This window comes from Atta colombica, unplaced genomic scaffold (assembly GCF_001594045.1).
Source record: "Atta colombica isolate Treedump-2 unplaced genomic scaffold, Acol1.0 scaffold55, whole genome shotgun sequence".
Lineage (NCBI taxonomy): Eukaryota > Metazoa > Arthropoda > Insecta > Hymenoptera > Formicidae > Atta > Atta colombica.
In genome coordinates, this window is record NW_017259545.1 from 651202 (window position 1) to 669439 (window position 18238).

The 18238-nt window shown below is 33.7% G+C and overlaps 4 protein-coding genes across 12 annotated transcripts; 2 read left to right on the forward strand and 2 right to left on the reverse strand.

The window, feature by feature from the left end:
* Positions 1-760: 760 nt before the first annotated feature.
* On the reverse strand, positions 761-4343 carry LOC108691969. The gene is made up of 2 exons (XM_018199992.1): positions 3984-4343; positions 761-3484 (listed from the first exon to the last, which is right to left on the reverse strand). The coding sequence occupies exons 1-2, from the start codon at positions 4323-4325 to the stop codon at positions 761-763; spliced, it is 3066 nt and encodes a 1021-aa protein (XP_018055481.1). The 5' UTR covers positions 4326-4343.
* Positions 4344-4347: 4 nt separating this feature from the next.
* On the forward strand, positions 4348-9851 carry LOC108691971 (cell wall integrity and stress response component 4-like). 4 transcript variants are annotated; one of them, XM_018199999.1, is made up of 3 exons: positions 4348-4583; positions 8488-8688; positions 9003-9851. In XM_018199999.1, exons 1-3 carry the CDS (start codon positions 4535-4537, stop codon positions 9776-9778), a joined length of 1026 nt encoding a protein of 341 aa, XP_018055488.1. In that variant the 5' UTR covers positions 4348-4534; the 3' UTR covers positions 9779-9851. The 4 variants fall into 4 exon arrangements, with proteins under 4 accessions (XP_018055488.1, XP_018055489.1, XP_018055487.1 ...); XM_018200000.1 differs by having other exon boundaries at positions 4349-4575; XM_018199998.1 differs by lacking the exon at positions 4348-4583 and adding an exon at positions 7610-7925.
* Positions 9808-12607, reverse strand: LOC108691972 (40S ribosomal protein S24). Of its 3 annotated transcripts, XR_001931943.1 has the most exons (5): positions 12538-12607; positions 12099-12167; positions 11697-12020; positions 11001-11074; positions 9993-10114 (listed from the first exon to the last, which is right to left on the reverse strand). XR_001931943.1 is itself a non-coding variant. In XM_018200003.1 (4 exons), the coding sequence occupies exons 1-4, from the start codon at positions 12538-12540 to the stop codon at positions 10112-10114; spliced, it is 399 nt and encodes a 132-aa protein (XP_018055492.1). In that variant the 5' UTR covers positions 12541-12607; the 3' UTR covers positions 9808-10111. The 3 variants fall into 3 exon arrangements, 2 of the variants coding, with proteins under 2 accessions (XP_018055492.1, XP_018055491.1); XM_018200003.1 differs by lacking the exon at positions 11001-11074 and having other exon boundaries at positions 9808-10114; XM_018200002.1 differs by lacking the exons at positions 9993-10114; positions 11001-11074 and having other exon boundaries at positions 11619-12020.
* A 472-nt stretch (positions 12608-13079) lies between these two features.
* Positions 13080-17645, forward strand: LOC108691970 (dnaJ homolog subfamily A member 1). 4 transcript variants are annotated; one of them, XM_018199995.1, is made up of 5 exons: positions 13080-13417; positions 15269-15445; positions 15539-15836; positions 15924-16263; positions 16344-17645. In XM_018199995.1, the coding sequence occupies exons 2-5, from the start codon at positions 15314-15316 to the stop codon at positions 16771-16773; spliced, it is 1200 nt and encodes a 399-aa protein (XP_018055484.1). In that variant the 5' UTR covers positions 13080-13417; positions 15269-15313; the 3' UTR covers positions 16774-17645. The 4 variants fall into 4 exon arrangements, with proteins under 4 accessions (XP_018055484.1, XP_018055482.1, XP_018055485.1 ...); XM_018199993.1 differs by having other exon boundaries at positions 13081-13417; positions 15266-15445; XM_018199996.1 differs by lacking the exon at positions 13080-13417 and adding an exon at positions 13451-13883 and having other exon boundaries at positions 15266-15445.
* Positions 17646-18238: the final 593 nt, after the last annotated feature.

Below are 18238 nucleotides of genomic sequence, written 5' to 3' on the forward strand. Positions count from 1 at the left end.
AATAGTTTTAATATGTGCACTAGAGCGTCCAACTGAATTCGCTATAAAACTTGTATACAAAATTATGAAATTTAATTTGTGTGTACACATATTGAGAATAACAGCTACTAACGCGAAACACATCTCCTGCATATCGTAATTAGCTTAAAAATAATTCAACACAAGTTTCAATTGTGATAGCAGTTTTCATCTTACAAGACCTCTTCTTAGATTTTTAATGAAACTTGGTGGGTTTACAGAAGGGATGAACATATTTGATACGTATTTTTTAAAAATTAGTAACCATTATGTTTATGGGATAAAATCAATTATCATTCTTTTTTTTTGCTATAACTTCTGAACGATGTATGATAGCGTAATTGCGTATTTTACACATATACAAACTATACATAATTAGGAAAAAATTCATTAGGATAAAATCAACCTTTAAATGCGCATCTATATGACCTGATAGATCTGGTAATCGCGCGAAAGCAGTGATACTTCGGCGGATGTCGCGTCCTAGAGACTCGCAGATAGAACTCGTGTTCGAGGTACGAAGCAAGCTCGCAAAATTCGACATAACGTTGTTTTGAAATTATGCTATCATATTTTGTTTAAAGTTATAGTTGAGAAATACAAGTTTTCGAGGATTCTAATTTTATTCTAATTTCACGAGAGAAGTCTTTCCTTGTTGATTCGTTTTTCTCCATATATATATATATATATTTTTTTTTTTTAACAAAAAAATATTCTCAATATTCTGTTATAGTTTAATTTTTCATTCTCTGTTGCATGCCTCTTTATTGCATCCATCAATCTTCTCGTGTCTTTCAAGCTGTTTCTTAGTATAAAATCGTGTACCACAGATATTACATTTTAACTTGGAATTTGTACCATGATTCATCATGGTATGGTATTCTAAACCTACTCTATCAGAAAATACTTTGCCACAAAAATAACAAGCATTGTGTTTATGACATTTCATATGACCACGGAAAGTTTTGAGTTTCACAGATTTCAAGCATATAGTACAAGTTACCAAGTTATCAGCTCCATTAAAATGTATCGTGTATTTATGATAAGAAAGATTCCTATTATTTGTGTAAGCCTTTTTACATTTATGGCAAGGATAACCAAAACCTAAATGATAACCTTCATGTGGAGTCTTTAAGGAAATAGTAATTTTTTTATTACAAAATCTACAAATCAAATCGTTATGGTCTAAATGAAAATGGGATAATCGTCCTTTATCACTCGTGAATCGTTCGGGACATTGGAAGCAATGATAGCCATGATCAAAATGTTTGAATCTCATATGGTTATCAAATTCGTTGTAACTATTTAGCATTTCTTTACAAAAAAAACATCGCAACTGTAGCGAAAATTCATCAAATGATCTGCCTTTTGTAACAGTACATTGATGATTATCATATAACTTAATATTATTAAATTGTTCCTTACAATATCCACATATCATTGGTTTAAATTGCACCGTACGAACCTTTGTTTCATTATGAGAATACTCCGACTTCATTTTGGAATAAAGATATCGTTTATTTGTAGATCGTAATTCCCGTTTGTTTTGATGTATTTCTTGATTTTTAACTTTATTATTTTCCTTGCACGGTTTTTTAATTTGGTTATATTCTTTAGTATTATTCTTATTTTCTATATTTCCGAATTTACGAATGTCGAGAACCTTTTGACATATTTGCTTTAATGTATTGACTTCATTGAAAATTTTTTCAATTTTTCCATCTTTTGTATTACTTTCCAACTTTGACGAATTCTGCTTGCCGTTGTCTTGTGCAATCATCTGTTTTGTTGTATTATTTTCATCAAGAGCAATTTGTACATCGTCTTCAATATCAATGATTACATCTTCATCTGTATCTTCTAACTTCAAAATACTATGATCTTTACTGTATTTAGATGAATCAGATGTATCTGATACTTGTTGTTTAGTGGACGCTTTAGTGAAATCTTTGGTATAATTAGATGTGCGAGACATAGATGAAGTATCTTCTTTGAGACGTGTTTTAGAATTTTGGAGTTTATCTTCGTCATCTTTACCAACTATCTCATATGAATCATTTCGTTTCTTGATTGTTATGTTAATGCCAATACCAGAGTCTCTATCACTACTGACCCTACTGCTCTTTACTATATCCTCATTTTGACATAAATCACAATTCTTTTTATGAAGGAACAAGGTATGAGGATTTCGAAATGATCTTCCACATATACAAGTAGTTTCATTATTTTTGTTAATTCTTTCATTGTATCGGATAGCTCGATTAGAAATTGAACTATTTTGATTACGCTTGGAATTATTTAATTGCAATGTAGCCTTTTCATCTATTCTATTGTTAGCATTGTTTGCAGTGTTAGCATACTTTGTGGAAGATTTGTAGTTTTTATTAAATGGTGAATTAAAGTATCTACATGTGAATTTATGAAAATTTTGTTTAGTTTCTCCACGTAATTTGTGAATGCGTTTATGTTTGTACAAACCATGGGCAGTTTTATAAAATCCCAAGCAAATGTCACATTTATATGTATAAGCATTTAAAATTTCTTCCTTTGCAATAGTGGGCGGATTCTGAACAAATGCATAACGTTCATTATTCAACTTGCGTTTCTTTCTAGGATAAGACAATTTATATTTTCTTTTTCCTTGGACTTTGGATGTTCTATGAGTATCATTTTCATTGTCCATTAAGCGAAATCCATCTTGAGGTTCATTTTTTAATGTAATTCGTTTATCTCCAGGTGATGTTTTAGGCTCACTCAATAATGATGATTCTAGCTGTTCCATTACACTTGTAGAACCTCCAATTTTATGATAATTAGTTAAATGTTTCCTTAAAGATAATACTTTTTGCTGACATAATGTACACTTGACAAACCGTTCCGATAGAACAGGTGGTGAAGCAGTAGTAGTTTCAATGTTGGTAAGTTTTGTCTTTGCAGTGATCTTTTCACATGAATTTTTATTATCATAAACCTTTTCAGAATTGTTATTTTCTTTGCTAATAGAAGAAACTTGACTGGGTCCATCGAAATTCTTTTTGTTTAAAGTTTTACGTTTCAAACGTTTACGTTGAATAAGTAAGGGAATGACAATTCCATGTACTTTTTCCGAATGCTTTCTTAAGGATCGTCTTTCCAAGTATTGGATACCACAGATAGTGCAAGGATATAATTTCTTCGTTCTTACGACAGAAACTTTAAAAGGTGGCATTGTATTATCACTTCTTAATTTAGGTTGATTTTTGACATGTGATTCAGATTGTTCAACCTCATCCAAATGCTGCACTTCCTCCTTATTTTTTTCCTCTTCATTTTTATCACAATCATCATCAGTTAGCACTGTTGGCTTCTCAACCTGTACAGTCTTTATTAATTGTAATGTTTCCCAAATTTTATCACATCTCTCCAATAAAACAACTGGAGCCTTTATCGTAGGTGCGAATACCGGAATGTGTATTGAGGATTCATCCTGTAATAGAAAATATATAATTTTCAATTATACATGATATATTTTGTTTATCTTTCTTTGTATTTTACATCTTAGTGTAAAATACTAATTAAAGTAAAACAAAAACTAGTAATTTCATATAATCATGTAACATTGTAAGCTTCAGAGACATAACCAAAAATCAGTGATCGAAGTTTTTCCAGCAAAAAGCTAATGATTGTTGCAACAGATTAGATTATTCTCGTAAATAACGACAGATTATAAACAATAAGTAACAATAAGCAACAAAATCAAAATATAATAATACAAAACATTGGCAATCGAGTCATTGGCAATCCTAACCAACACAAACATGAAAAGCGCGGTAAAATAATTGTTAACGAAACAATAGCATTTTTCAATATCTTTTTCAAAGGGGCAGAAAACGAATCTTCCTAAAATTTAAATAATGAGCATTTCGACATTATATATACATAAGTGACATGATTGACGGAGCAAACTCATATATTCCCACACTTACAAATACCAATGGGTCGTCGATCGAGTTGCCCAATTCAGTGCCCGGTTCTGTCTTGCATTCAATCTGGAATTCGGCGACATTTGGAGGCGGTATCAATATTGTTGTTTCATTCGTGTCCCCGGGGATGGTCACGGTATCGTCAGCCATCCTAGGACAGGATGCGAACGATGCAATCTGCGGGAAAACAGATCGTACTTGAATCCCTTCCGAAACGGGAACGTTGATGTTGTTGCTCGCGAACTGTTGGTCACTGGCTGAGCGATTCTCGGCAATCTCGGCATCTTTCTTAGATTCTACCGCTATCGCATCACTGCATGTCTCTTTCTCGGCGCCATTCCACATGATCGCTACGACGATAGTCCCTCTCTTTTCGATGCGTTACGACCCTTTATTGTCGACTCCTTTCCTCGTATATGTCTTCTCAGTTCGCCTATCCTTATTCGATAGAAGAGACGTGTTTGTGCTGAGCCTTCTCAACCCGACCCAGCCAGCTCGACCACTATCGAAATGATTCGGACTGATCCCAGTGCTGGATAGGTGGCACTAGTCCGATGGGTACTGATGGGAACCAACTGGGACTGTTTACTTCGATGTACTTTCGTTCGTATTTTATGCCTACACAATATTAATTATAAAATCAAACTTTAGAGAATAGGAGAAGATACAGGCGAGAGGTGTAAATAAGAGTATAACTAAAACAAACGAATTTAGCGATACGTATTAACAATATTAATAAAAACAATCGTTACTTGGCGTGTTCCATCAGTAATCATCAGTTATAAAGACTAATCTCAAACAAACGAATCGATATTCTCTGAAAATTCTTCCAATTCAATCATATCACGATATCATGGGTATTGCATCATATTGCGTAATATTACGTAATAAACAAAATATACAGACTTAGGAATCTATAATATATATCAAGCATTGATCAGCATGTAGCGCTTGATGTAAGAAACGAATTCTAATTCTAGCATACATCAGAGCAGGCATGATTGCATGCATACTTATCATTCAAGAAATCGAGCATCGTCTAATTCTATCTTTAATTGGGAATAGCAGAAGGGAAAAGGGTTTTCTCCTAAAAACACGACAATCTTACATCTCGATCGAAACACGCATTAACCCAATTCCCAAAAGTCAAGTATCAAATTGGTATATAAACTTTGCAAGATGTAATTTCAACGGAAATTTCCGAAGAAATTTCTATTAGGAACGATCAGAATGAACGTTGTTTGTTATTAAAATTAGAATTGTACGACTAGTCAAAGTATTTAACGTACGAATTAAATCGTCAGTTTCCAAATATCGATATCTCTCATAAAAAAGAGATATCGCAATGAAAGTCAATGAGGGTCAACAAAAATATGATCCGATCTCATAAATCTCTTTATTTGTTTATATAATTAGAATATCCCAGTATACACTAAGCATATCCTAGTACTTACTAAGGTTTCCAAGAGCAGCTGAGAATTCAATCCGACTGGCGTTATTAAAGGAATGTTCCTTAATCAAATGTTATTGACTTTCCATTTAATTTATTTAACATAATGGTAAATTAAAATTTGTTTATCAATTTACTTTAACGTTCAAATTAGATTAATCCGTTAAATTATACGTATAAATTATACGTATAAATTCTTATGTTCAATTATATAGGATTATTTTGATACAATTATAGAATTATTTTGAAAAATTACTGAAAATATCAAAATACAATACACTTCCGATTGTTCGCTGTTGTACTATACTTCGATATTATTGGGAACAAAACTAAGGATATTGATCGGACTGAGGACTCGTGAACACAGACCTTATATATCTTATAAATCTGGGCAAACTATGTGAATTTTAATGTTCTCAAATTTTCCATGATATATTGTTTTACGTTTTGTAATTGATAAACGTTCGACAATACATTTTGCTATACTTTGAAAAAAAAAATATTTTATCTAAAAATTTTTTGTCAAATATAATTAAGTAATAGGTTTTTGCGATTACCATTCCGTCACTGCGTACTATTACGCGATTGGACGGTGTAGACTTGAGAATAGTCGAGAATAGTCGAGAACCCTGGACGAGTCCAAGTTTGGAGATAAGGCAATTCTCGTCGAATTTTACGTCCCATCTCGATTTCGGTTACGTATTACTTGTACACGCCTATATCTAGTTTCGCCCAACGGGAAGATTCCCATATAATACGATCTATGTATTGAAAATCCGTTATACGTGACATAACCCAACGCACACATGTCTACGTATACGTCGTCTCTGTACGAAACTTGGGACTCCTAAATTACGTGTAATATAGGCATATAATTTACATCTATTACGCGACTCAATATCGTGGCGATGAGATATCCATCGTTATCGATGATTATTGTTAAAAACGTTCATTTACCTGAGATTTCGAGTAGACACAGTCGATTTCGTATGCTCGTCATGTAACGTAGTCCGACTTCGTCAACATCCAGAGCAGACTGTCGTGTAACCTCAGCGTCCGTTCTCTTTACGGTAGACTCATGCGCACAGTAAGAATTGTTGAAGCACAAAAATAATGCGTGCGATCAAGTATCAAACGTTCGTAGGACCGAACTTAAGGGATATAGGATCGAAAGATGACGGGAGAGACGTGAATATGTAACCCAATTCTGGACGAGTCCATTTTTACCTGGCACGTGACAGACCAAGTCTTGTTTTATTTCGGCTATGATTAATTTTATGACGGTTCACTTATAACTATGTCATAATTACAAGTCCTATTAGGACTGAATACCTGAAAACTCGGAAACTTGGGTGATGGTCTAACGGCAGATATTCATTCTGTTGCGAAAATCCCTTATTTGATTGATACATATATATATATCACGATTGGGAAAACTGTTCTCACGTGTCTTTACCTACACGGCACTCGATGCCAAATAATACGTTAGCAAAATTTATAATAATATGGACAATAATAGTTTCCATTGTCATGTTCGTTTACAGTCGATCGCGAAAATATCTAATAATTCATTCTAGACCACTGGAAAGCACTCGATTCCCATTAAATCTTGCATCAACTGATGTTCTACTAAACATGTTCTCATTTTACGGAAGGAATGCATTTTTTTTTTACTGGGGAAAGATTCATCTTAGGTGTTGGTAGATTGTTTACAAAAGTTTTTCTAAGTTGATCTGAATCTGAAGTTACTGCAATGCAATTATTGTAAAAAAAGTATATGTAATATATTCTCATTTTCCAACGGTATCCTTATTAGAACCCTAAGCATCATTTGTCATTTGCCCTGATAACAAAAATTTAAAGAAAACGAACAGTCAAACGAAATTAGGAGATTATTAGAAATTTCTTTCTAATAATTCTGATATTAGAAGTGCGGACAAGCGTAATAGTAGAAAATTATATAAATCGTGAATTAATAGTGTGCAAATGGGTAATCAATTGATAGCCCGTTTTAGACCGACCAGCCAACTCAGTCCACATGGGTAATCACGGATAAACGTATGTAATTTGCGTTCATACGTAACACAGCACAATAGCGTGATGTCGTAGGTTCGCGGAATAAGTGACTAGCCATCTTGCTGTGCATAACGAGATTCGGATTCTCTTGTTGTAAGTTATGTATGTATTGTACAAAATGACGATGATATTAACCGATTGAGAGATGAGATCGGAACAGATCGGAACGAATGCAACGAGGCCGATGCTGTTTTCGTTAGCGCATGCAGGCTTAGCTTGATTTCTCGATAAAATTGTGGCACTAACGAGATCGTCATGCTATGCGCTTCCGCCGAAGGATATATAAAACGGCACGCGCTTCTATACCCGCACGCAGAGTGATGTTGTTTGTCCGATTGCAAAAATGCGACCACTTTCGGGTATCTTACTGCTGCTCCTTACCTGTCAACTCGCTACGCCGACACCGATTTTCGATAGAGGTGGTGTATATTGTAGTTATTTATAAGTGCTAAATTAATTACGTCCTATAGTGTAGAGGATAATGAAGTGCATTGAAATAATCGATATTATAGTTGAATTAAACACATATTTCAGTTTCTCAAGTTCTTGAAATGAATAGTTGTCCCGATTCAAGAGAGAAAAAAAAAAGAATATAGTGTCACGGTTTCCAGTTTCGTGCGAAAAGAAATGGAAATGTTAGTGTGTCTTCCAGCAAGTGGTGTTACATTGTGTCGTCTGTGGCGCTTGCTGGAAAGCACCTAGTATCCAAATTGTTTTATAAATTTAAATGAAATTTAATTCAATATCTTTAAGCAAAGATAGATATCTATGATATAACATCAATAAGTATATCAATGATTAAATGTTCAGATTCCTGATTTACGCCATGATTTATTCCAAATTTACAAAATTATATAAATTAAAAAAGAATTTAATAAGATTGCAGTTAAATTGTACTACTCAATTGTGTGCCTAGTGACCAATCCTGTTACAAGTCCTATAAATTTTTAATATCCTGCTGAACGCAAACATTTGTCGTAGATGGAACAGGTCGATCAACTGGATTTGGAGAAACAATACGAGATTGGTTTAAAATGATCAAGGACCGAATTGTGGGAAAATGGCGTGAATGGTTTGGTAAAGATAGTCCAACTCCGAACTTATCACCACAGGATATTTTGAATATTGATAAGACCTTAGAGAGTCGAATATCGAGTTACCCAGGCTTGTTCTTAGATTTGTGTAAGCAAAATTCAATAACATGAAACTTAAGAATCAGTATCCATAAAATTTTTCTTCAATTCTTTGTCTCATAGCAAAACTCGCGTTGGATGTCAAATCACGTGTTTATGCTTCGCTACGGAACATAATTGAACGATTTCGACGTTTTACGTGATGCGTCACTCGCGAATGTTGTATGAGAGATACAATTAGGATTACAGCGTATAATACCACGTATATTTTTCAAAAGTTTCCACGAGATTGCATCCTTCTAAACAACTTCTAGACGACTCAGATTTAACTTTCGTATTTTGTCAATTTTTTCGTACTAATAGCTAGCCTATCGTTCGACCCAAAACGAGATTGGGGCGTCCGGATTGGTAACTGGTACATCATCCGGAAAATTACAGGCAATGACTACGGAGACAGTGATTCGGATGAATGGGACGTTATGCCTCCTATATTTAGGACCGACTGGACACCTGATTTCAGTAAACTTCCAACAGAAATTCCGAAAACTACACAACCTCCAACGATTACACCAAAGATCGAATTGACTACATCGAGGCAACATACAACCCAAACTGTTACTCAAACGCAATCAGATTTAACTTTTACTGAATCAACTGCAACCACCGAGGCCATCGTGACTTCTACCGAATCGATTCCACTTACTACCCAAATAACTTCTATAGAGCCGAATATAGAAGTTGATTCATCAAGTGAAGAAATGATAACTTCCAGTGAATCTGTTGTAATGAATAGTGTACCGGTTGCAGCACCTATTGATTCTACATCTATCGAGTCAATTACCGAATCAATTGTTTCGTCAGTTGATACTACTATGTTTTCTGTCACATCGACATCATCCACTGATCTAACTTCTATCAAATCGATCGAAACATCTATCGAATCTGCAGTTTCTAATGAAGCAGACAATACGTCTTCTAAGGAATTAATTACTACTACTACTACTATCAATGTTTCACCCGAAACATCCACCGAACAAATTTTACCTTTCCATAACAAGCGAGTAGAAGATAATGAAACCGTTAATAAACGTACCACAAAGAAACCTCGTCCAGCATCTGCCGAAGTTATAACGTTTTAAAGATTGTATATCATAAAAAAATTCAGGTATATATCTTCAATGGTTTTTAATAAAGTTTTAAGTATGTAAGTTGTAAATACATATTGATTAGATATAAAAATATTAATATACTGAAAATTAAAAAGTCAAAAAAAATAATAGCGCATTAATTCAATATAATAAATTTTTTAACAAGGCATTGTTACAAGATGTCAAGAAAAATGTGATAAACAGGTTTTCATCAAGAAGAATACACGTTTATTCCGTAAAATTTATTATAATTCCGGCGCTATTCCATAGTAAAATATAATAACTTTTACGTCGATGATTGTGTGGTCTTCAAGATGGCTTCTTTTACTGTAAGAAAAAAAATGTGTATGTATTAAAAAATAATATATCTTTTTTTTTTATTTAAAATCAACTTTTTAACATGCACATAACCAATTTTAATACAAATAGTTATAGCAATAGGATAGCACACATACATTTACATATCTGTAATTAATATATAAAGCATGTTTTCCCTCAAGTGTATTAGTTAAATATAAAAAATATATGCATAAAAAATTCAATTCACGTATATTCAATTTTCACACAAAATTGTTTAAACCTTAGCAATTTTCGTGCATACTTAATTTTATATTAATATAAAATGCAAATGTAACACAGAATAAACTTTAAAATAAAATAAAATTGTTTGTTATTTTGTTAATATATTTGTGATTCATTGAAATTTTTGAGCAAGGGAAAGTTAATTATAAACTCACAAGTTTAATTTCTTTTTTTTTTTTTTGAAAGATGTAATCTAATTTAGTAATTACTTTTAAAACAATTTGATTACTATAGTAAAAGTTTAATTTTAATTTTAATTGCAGTGATACAGATAATATGTTAGTGTGAGTTCAGAATTAAATTATTACGCAGCAAAATGCAAATATAAATAATTAAGTCTTATACCTAATTATACAGTTTCTAAATCTATACTCTACATCCTCACAGATACTTATTGTATGACATGAAAATATAATAGTGCATGTAAGATTATTGTATTTTCATATCGTGGAAATAAAATATTATATTTTTATACTACTATGTATTAACAAACTACTGGAATATTAGAATTACATGATTAATAAAATAATAAATAAATCGTAAAAATATAACATGTATTTATGCTGTTAAGAATAAAAAAAATAGCTCATACAGAACAAAAGTATGAAACTTAAAAGATTTGCATGCTGACCCTGATTAAGCAATAAGAAATTGCTCCTCCAGAAGTCTGTAGTACAAATGATGATCATTTCTCTATTTCCTTCCCTAGAATGTAAATAAAAAGCGTATACCACCGTAGCATGCATAATAGACATCAAACCAAAGGAAAATTTATTTCTGAATTGCCCATGAATATTATGTTATCAATAAAAAAAAATATTTAATATTTTTCATTTTTATTTTTCATTATTCTCTCATAAGTAAAACATGTCACACAACTATTGTACTGTGTGAGAAAAGTTAAACCAATCAAATTTTACAAATCTACTGAATCTAACTTTTTAACATATATAAACATTTATCATGTTTCTTTAAAATTATCTATTTAATAATATTAAGAATTTAAATTGCTGTAAGAACTTCCAATATATACAAACTGATTTTATTAAATAGAATAGTGCATTAATATAATCAATTAATTGAATGAAAACAAAGAAAAAATTACACCATCGGATAGAACATACAATTTAAAGACAATTATAATATTGATATAAGAGATTAAAGCCCATGTGATCAAAAAAAGAAAGAAACATGCATAAGATATTTGATACTGAAAAGCATTAAGAGAATAAAGAAATTTTTTGTAATATTATAACATTAATGTTAGAGTAATAGAGTAAGAAATGTTTATGGAAGAAAAATATTCGAAATATATTATTTTGCCTACCTTTTTAGACGCTGCTCCAACTTTACTCTTTTTAGTACCCCTAACTTTCTTCATTCTGTTCTTGCGTTCTTTACGTTGTTTTCTCGTTTGTTTTTGTTTTTCAAAGAGACCATGCCTTGCTAACCTATATTTAGGTTCAAATTTCTTTGCAAAATCCAAGGTGTCATAGATAAGTGCAAATCCAGTAGATTTACCACCACCAAAATTAGTTTGAAAGCCAAACACAAAGACAACATCTGGAGTCACTTTATACATCTTGGCTAATTTCTCTCGAATCTCGGTTTTACGAACTGAGGGTTGGCCAGGATGAATAACATCTACGACCTACAATCAAAATAAATTGTATAAATTCTCATCTGGGATAATGAATTGAAATAATGGATACTCGAATCTCACACTCACCATTTGTTTTCGGCATAAAAGTCGATTGGTCATAAACTTTCTCGTCCTGATGGTAGCTGTACCTTCCGTCTGTAAGCAAAAATCAAAATACATTTCTTTACTTATAGGTTAGATCAGATTACTTATAAGAAATCTTTAGAGTATCGAAATAGACGAATACTATAAATTGGTAAAGACAGATAAAACAAACTTCAATTAATTTTATGATCTATTATCTCATAAAACATCACAAATGGTCGCAAACAATTACAAACACGTATTTCTCAATTGAGGTTATGTCACGTCATGTTTGATTGACTTTACTGTATCTATAATTGATACTTTCTGAACATGATATACATAACGCGTATTTTGTTAGATGCTATTGTTAAATATTTAATTGAATGTTGTACGTTTCGTTGGATGATTACTATAGAATTTTTCGATACAAGTTACATACCATCTTGGTCAATTATCGTTGTTTAGCGTACCACTTGGAAAAAGGGACGTTCGGAAACATGCACCGCCATCTACGAAAGATTGCACGACAGCATCGGTATCCGGATATTCGCGTGTATTTTACATTAGAAAATACTGTATTGTTTATATTTACGACTGGCATTATCGATTAAAAATAATTGAAAATCCTTTATTTAATTTTCAAGTTTGACGTTACTACGTTTAAACAGTTCAAAATATTAAATCGTATTAAAATTTGACAGTTAAAATTTGTAAGTAAACTCTCTTAATAACTTTAAAAAATCTTAACTTGTAAAATAAATTATCCCAAAAGCAGTACTTCTGTACTTTGAATTAGTACAGCGAGAATAATAAAAAAAGGCTCCAAAAGAAAAAAAGTAAAGACAAAAGCATGGAAATCTGTGGTGTGAAATTTGTAACAAACAAAACAGAAGAAAACACGAGATATTTTTTATATCTATAAATAATTTTTTAAAGAGAAAGTGTCATATCGACCGAAAAAAAACCTGCATGATCGACGCGCGAGTTTGTGAAGGAACTGGGAACTTTCGAAAGAGACCGACGCTGTGCGCGTAGCGCTTCCGCCAACGTCGGCAGCTGATTGGCGCTCAGCCGTCGGCTCGACGACCGACGTTGACCACTGCCGTTCCCTAGGAAGTTTCGAGAACATACACTGCAGGCGGCAATATCGTTAGGCGACGTGGGCGCACGGACTACGGTGGATTACGGAGTCGCACGGAATCCGGGCTCAGTTTCGTACGTGAAACGTTGTAACACGGACGCGAAGGTAGAACGGGCGTCGCACGAAACGTGCGCGGTCATTCTCTACAGCGACTCTACACTCCTCGTCGTTTACGCAGGTAAGTAACTCTCGCGAATCGCGGGACTCTTCGCTCTCGTAATCTTGTCGTCAGGGAAGACGATCCATTCGCCGTAGCCGATCTGACGGCGTGGACCGGGAGTGAACAACGAACTGAACGGACAGCCCAAGTCGCGCGATCGATCGATCGGTTGGTCCGCTCGCGATATTCGTCCTCTCTTTCTCTCTTCCTGAGAAACGTGTAATCGGGGATTAGCGTGCTCGCGTAAGGCGTAGACATTTATATAAAATTTTCCGGAATCATTGTCCACGTCGGGAATTCGGAATTTCATCGCGGTTTTTCCTGGCTTAGCTCCGCGTAACGGTCATCGAAACCAGCGAAGGGTCGTGGGGGGGGCAGGAGCGCCTTGGCTTGGCGGACGGTCGAAGGTTGCGCGGCGATATATTTCACACGATTGCACATTGATGAACGTTACGAAGCGGGAATTGAACTGATCGCCAGGCAAGTATGTACCTACTCTCTCGTTGCAACAACGAGCTTGAAAAGAAAGATGGAAGCCAGTAACCTGGCTACCAAGTCTGCGGACACGCTTGCCCGACGACTCGTGTCGATTAACGATTCACCGAGGCATCGGCTACTGCTAAGAAAAGGAGATTGAGATAGGGGAAAAAAAAAAGAAAAAGTAGAGTCGTTTATCACGAGGAAAATGTGTTTTTCTCGTGATAGCGTAAATACGTGCGTCGAGCGTAAAAATTCGTCACGAGCGATCTGGCAAATTCTTCGTTACATCGATTTTGTCATTCGATCGACTTGGGAACCCGCGTGCTCGGTAATATCTATGGAAGGCTCTAGAAAGCTCGGAGAGGCGGTCTTTGTTCGGGAAGCGTCCACAGCACGCGCCTCGCCTTTTGAAATACTCCGCTCGCTGGTCTATTCAATCGTATACTCCCAGTCCTACTGTAGACGCCATTTTGAAATTCGCATGAATTCCGCATGGGTATTTTACATTAATTTATATTCTTTGAGTTCACGAGCGAGCGCACGACTTTTACCTCTACAAACACATGTAAAAAAATTGCGTGAAAAAATGTCTGCATGCGTTACGAAACTTGAAATCAGTTGTGGTAAAAATGAGAAAAAGGAGGAAGAAACAAGTATTTGTACAATTGGGCATTTATGCTTCAACAAGACTTTCCTGTTTTCAGTTTTGCCATTTTCACTATTAACTACAACTTGAAACTCGAGGTCATTAAGCCGGAAGTTCTCTCATTTGGACTACTGGTGCTAAATGCTCTTTTGTTATTCATTGTATCTTATATAACTTGAACTTGTCTATTAATTTACATATTTATAAAAATGACTCAAAGTTACATGTATTTATTATGTTACATGTATCTGATCAAATCTGACCATACTGAAATTTATGAACCTAGATTCAATTATGTAACACTAGAAAAACGATATATTCTTCATTTAAAATTATGAATTAATTATGATTTGAACTAGTCTATCTTTTTGATCTTGCAATGCGCATATATGTTGTAACGTCACGAGCTGTTTAGTTTACCAATATAATGAATTTATTTTTCCTCGAATTCTCTGATGTCGTTTTATCGACAGTAACATTTTGATAAAATTTTTTGTGCATTATATCATCAGGTCTATTCTTGTAGCTGTATATTCAATGTTTCTTCAATTTTCTTATGTTATTTTATTAGCAGATTAAATGTATCCATTTAAAAAAGAAAAATATGTATTCAAAAGTTTGGTGTCAAACAAGATATAAAAAATTTTAGTACAGTTCAGTGCAATGACAAAGAATAGACCTATTTAATAGCGATATAAAAAAATTAAAGCGTTTGTTATAGTATTTTTTCTTGTTTACAGCAGCCAGAGTGATTTAATATAACCCTAATTACTTAACACATTGTGAAAATGGTTAAGGAAACTACATTTTATGATGTATTGGGCGTGAAGCCTGGATGCTCGCAGGAAGATTTGAAGAAGGCCTATAGAAAGCTCGCTTTAAAGTATCATCCTGATAAAAATCCTAATGAAGGAGAAAAGGTTTGTATGAATCTTATCATTTAAAATACTTATTGATTAGTTTATATGTAATAAAACATAATATAATATAATATTATAAAATATATGTTTTAGTTTAAACAAATTTCTCAAGCGTACGAAGTATTATCAAATCCAGAGAAGAAGCGTATCTATGATCAAGGTGGTGAGCAGGCTTTGAAAGAAGGTGGCATGGGTGGCAGTGGCTTCTCTTCTCCTATGGATATCTTTGATATGTTCTTTGGAGGAGGATTTGGTGGACGAGGAGCGAGGAGGAGAGAACGCAGAGGTCAAGATGTAATGCATCAATTATCAGTTTCCCTCGAGGAACTTTACAAAGGAACTGTGCGTAAACTGGCTCTGCAAAAGAATGTTATTTGTGAGAAATGTGAAGGTAACGGTTGTATGGAGATTGTAATTTAAAAAGATCTATATCTGTGTAGACACGGAGAATATGATATATTTGTCGTTTTTCGATTAGGTGTTGGTGGAAAGAAAGGTTCTGTTGAACAATGTTCGACGTGTCATGGTTCCGGCTTGCAAGTACAAATCCAGCAGTTAGGTCCGGGAATGTTACAACATTTACAAACCATGTGTGCAGATTGCAAAGGACAAGGGGAACGTATTAATCCCCGTGATCGTTGCAAATATTGCAATGGAAGAAAGACTATTAGAGACAGAAAGATACTTGAAGTTCACGTTGATCCAGGAATGGTTGATGGTCAAAAGATAACTTTCAGTGGTGAAGGTGATCAAGAACCAGACTTGGAGCCTGGCGATATAGTTATTCTTCTTGAAGAAAAAGATCATGATGTATTCAAGTTAGTAGTATTTTAATGGAATATTTATTAGGAAGCTAGTTATTTAACTTACTAATACGCTGCGATCAATTAAATTATAGGCGTTCAAGAAATGATTTGATTATGCGAATGCAACTAGAACTCGTAGAGGCATTATGTGGATTCCAGAAAGTTATTCGTACTTTGGATGGTAGAGATCTAGTGATAACTTCACTTCCCGGCACTGTGACGAAACACGGTGACTTGAAATGCATCTTGAACGAGGGCATGCCGATTTATAAAGATCCATTTACACACGGCAGACTTATAATACAATTTATAGTCAATTTCCCGAAGAGCATAGACCCATCGCTTATTCCATCATTGGAACAATGTCTGCCACCGAGGGAAGAGGTTATAATTCCAGACGGTGCCGAGGAGTGTTTACTTACTGACTTGGATCCTGAGCAGGAGCAAAGGCGGAGAGACACGAGACAAGCGTATGAAGAGGACGAAGGAGGTCCATCGCGAGTCCAATGTGCCACACATTAATTTGATTACACTAACCCTGTAATAAACATAGCCGTTTCTTTCATTTCAAACTCTGTCCCATTCGCTCGATTCTATATCATGCTAAAGAAAGAAACAAAATGGATATGTAGGCCAACTATTCAATGAGCGAGAAAGATATAATTCTACTGTTTGGACGTGTGCAAAAAAAAACCAGTGAGTACAGCAATTATTGATTCTTTAATTTTATCAGTTACATGAAAATTATATAATTTTGAAAGTAAACAATTATCGACAATTTCATTATGAAAAGATCCAATGTGATGAAATATCTTACTAAGATGCATCTTATTGAGATATCTTTTATGGACAGACTTCTCGTAGAAACTTTTAAGCTACTTTTTAGGATCTCTTTCTGATATTTTCTCAAGATGAAATCGTATATAGGGATGAATAGAGAATTATAATTATGGATACAGGATAAATGCGAATGATACTATTACAGTATAAACAGTGAAACCAACTATAAAAATCAAAGCCTTAAACGATTTAGCTGGATCTTAAACGCTTGTATGATTTTTGTGTGAATTTATATACTACATATATAGTCCCTAGAAACGCGAAACACCGAAATGATTTTCTTGAGAACGCTAACTCTACTAAAATACCGCAGTAATATCACGAGTTAAATTGACTAGCAATTTAACAAATATTTGATGCTTATTCGCATCTGCGGTAGTTTAGTAGGGTTAGCGTTTTCAAGACTGAAAAATTATTTCGGCCGTGAAAAATCGTTTCGTATTTCTAGGGACTACATACGTAGTATATAAATTCATACAAGAATCATATAAGTATTTAAGACTCAACTAGATCGTTTAAGACTTTGATTTCTATAGTTTATGTTATCATATATACGGTCCTATATAATATGTTATAAATAGTAATAGTTGTTCATTTTTTGCATTCAGTGATTATCTGATAATTTGGTGCCTTCTAGCAAGCGATATAGTCTGATTGAAATCTCATTTTTAATATAATGTCTGAAATGATAACTTTACATTATTTAAAGAATAAATTAATCAATTCTTTAAAGAATTAATTCCATTCTCTTGCGTCCTTTATTAATATCGTTTATTGTTTATCGATATCTGTGAATCGATGGACATCGTTCGTTCACTTCTCAATAAGATGTGATTCATTAAAAAATTTTACTCATTTCTTTTTCGCTTATTGTAAATATTCGTCTACATACTCGTGTTATTTCTTTCAATAGAGGATTACTAAAAGTATGTACTTATCATTACACAATGATAAGAAAATTTAAATTTATTTAGATGTAACGTAAGGGTTCTATACCATCGTTACAATATAATGAAAGGTATCATATATTCTTGAACATCGCGATTGTCTCTGTACCAATTGTATCTCTCCAATAATCAACTAGCTGCTCGACAGTGATTATTACATGGCTAAAGTTAGAATTAAATTTCATAAATATATATATATA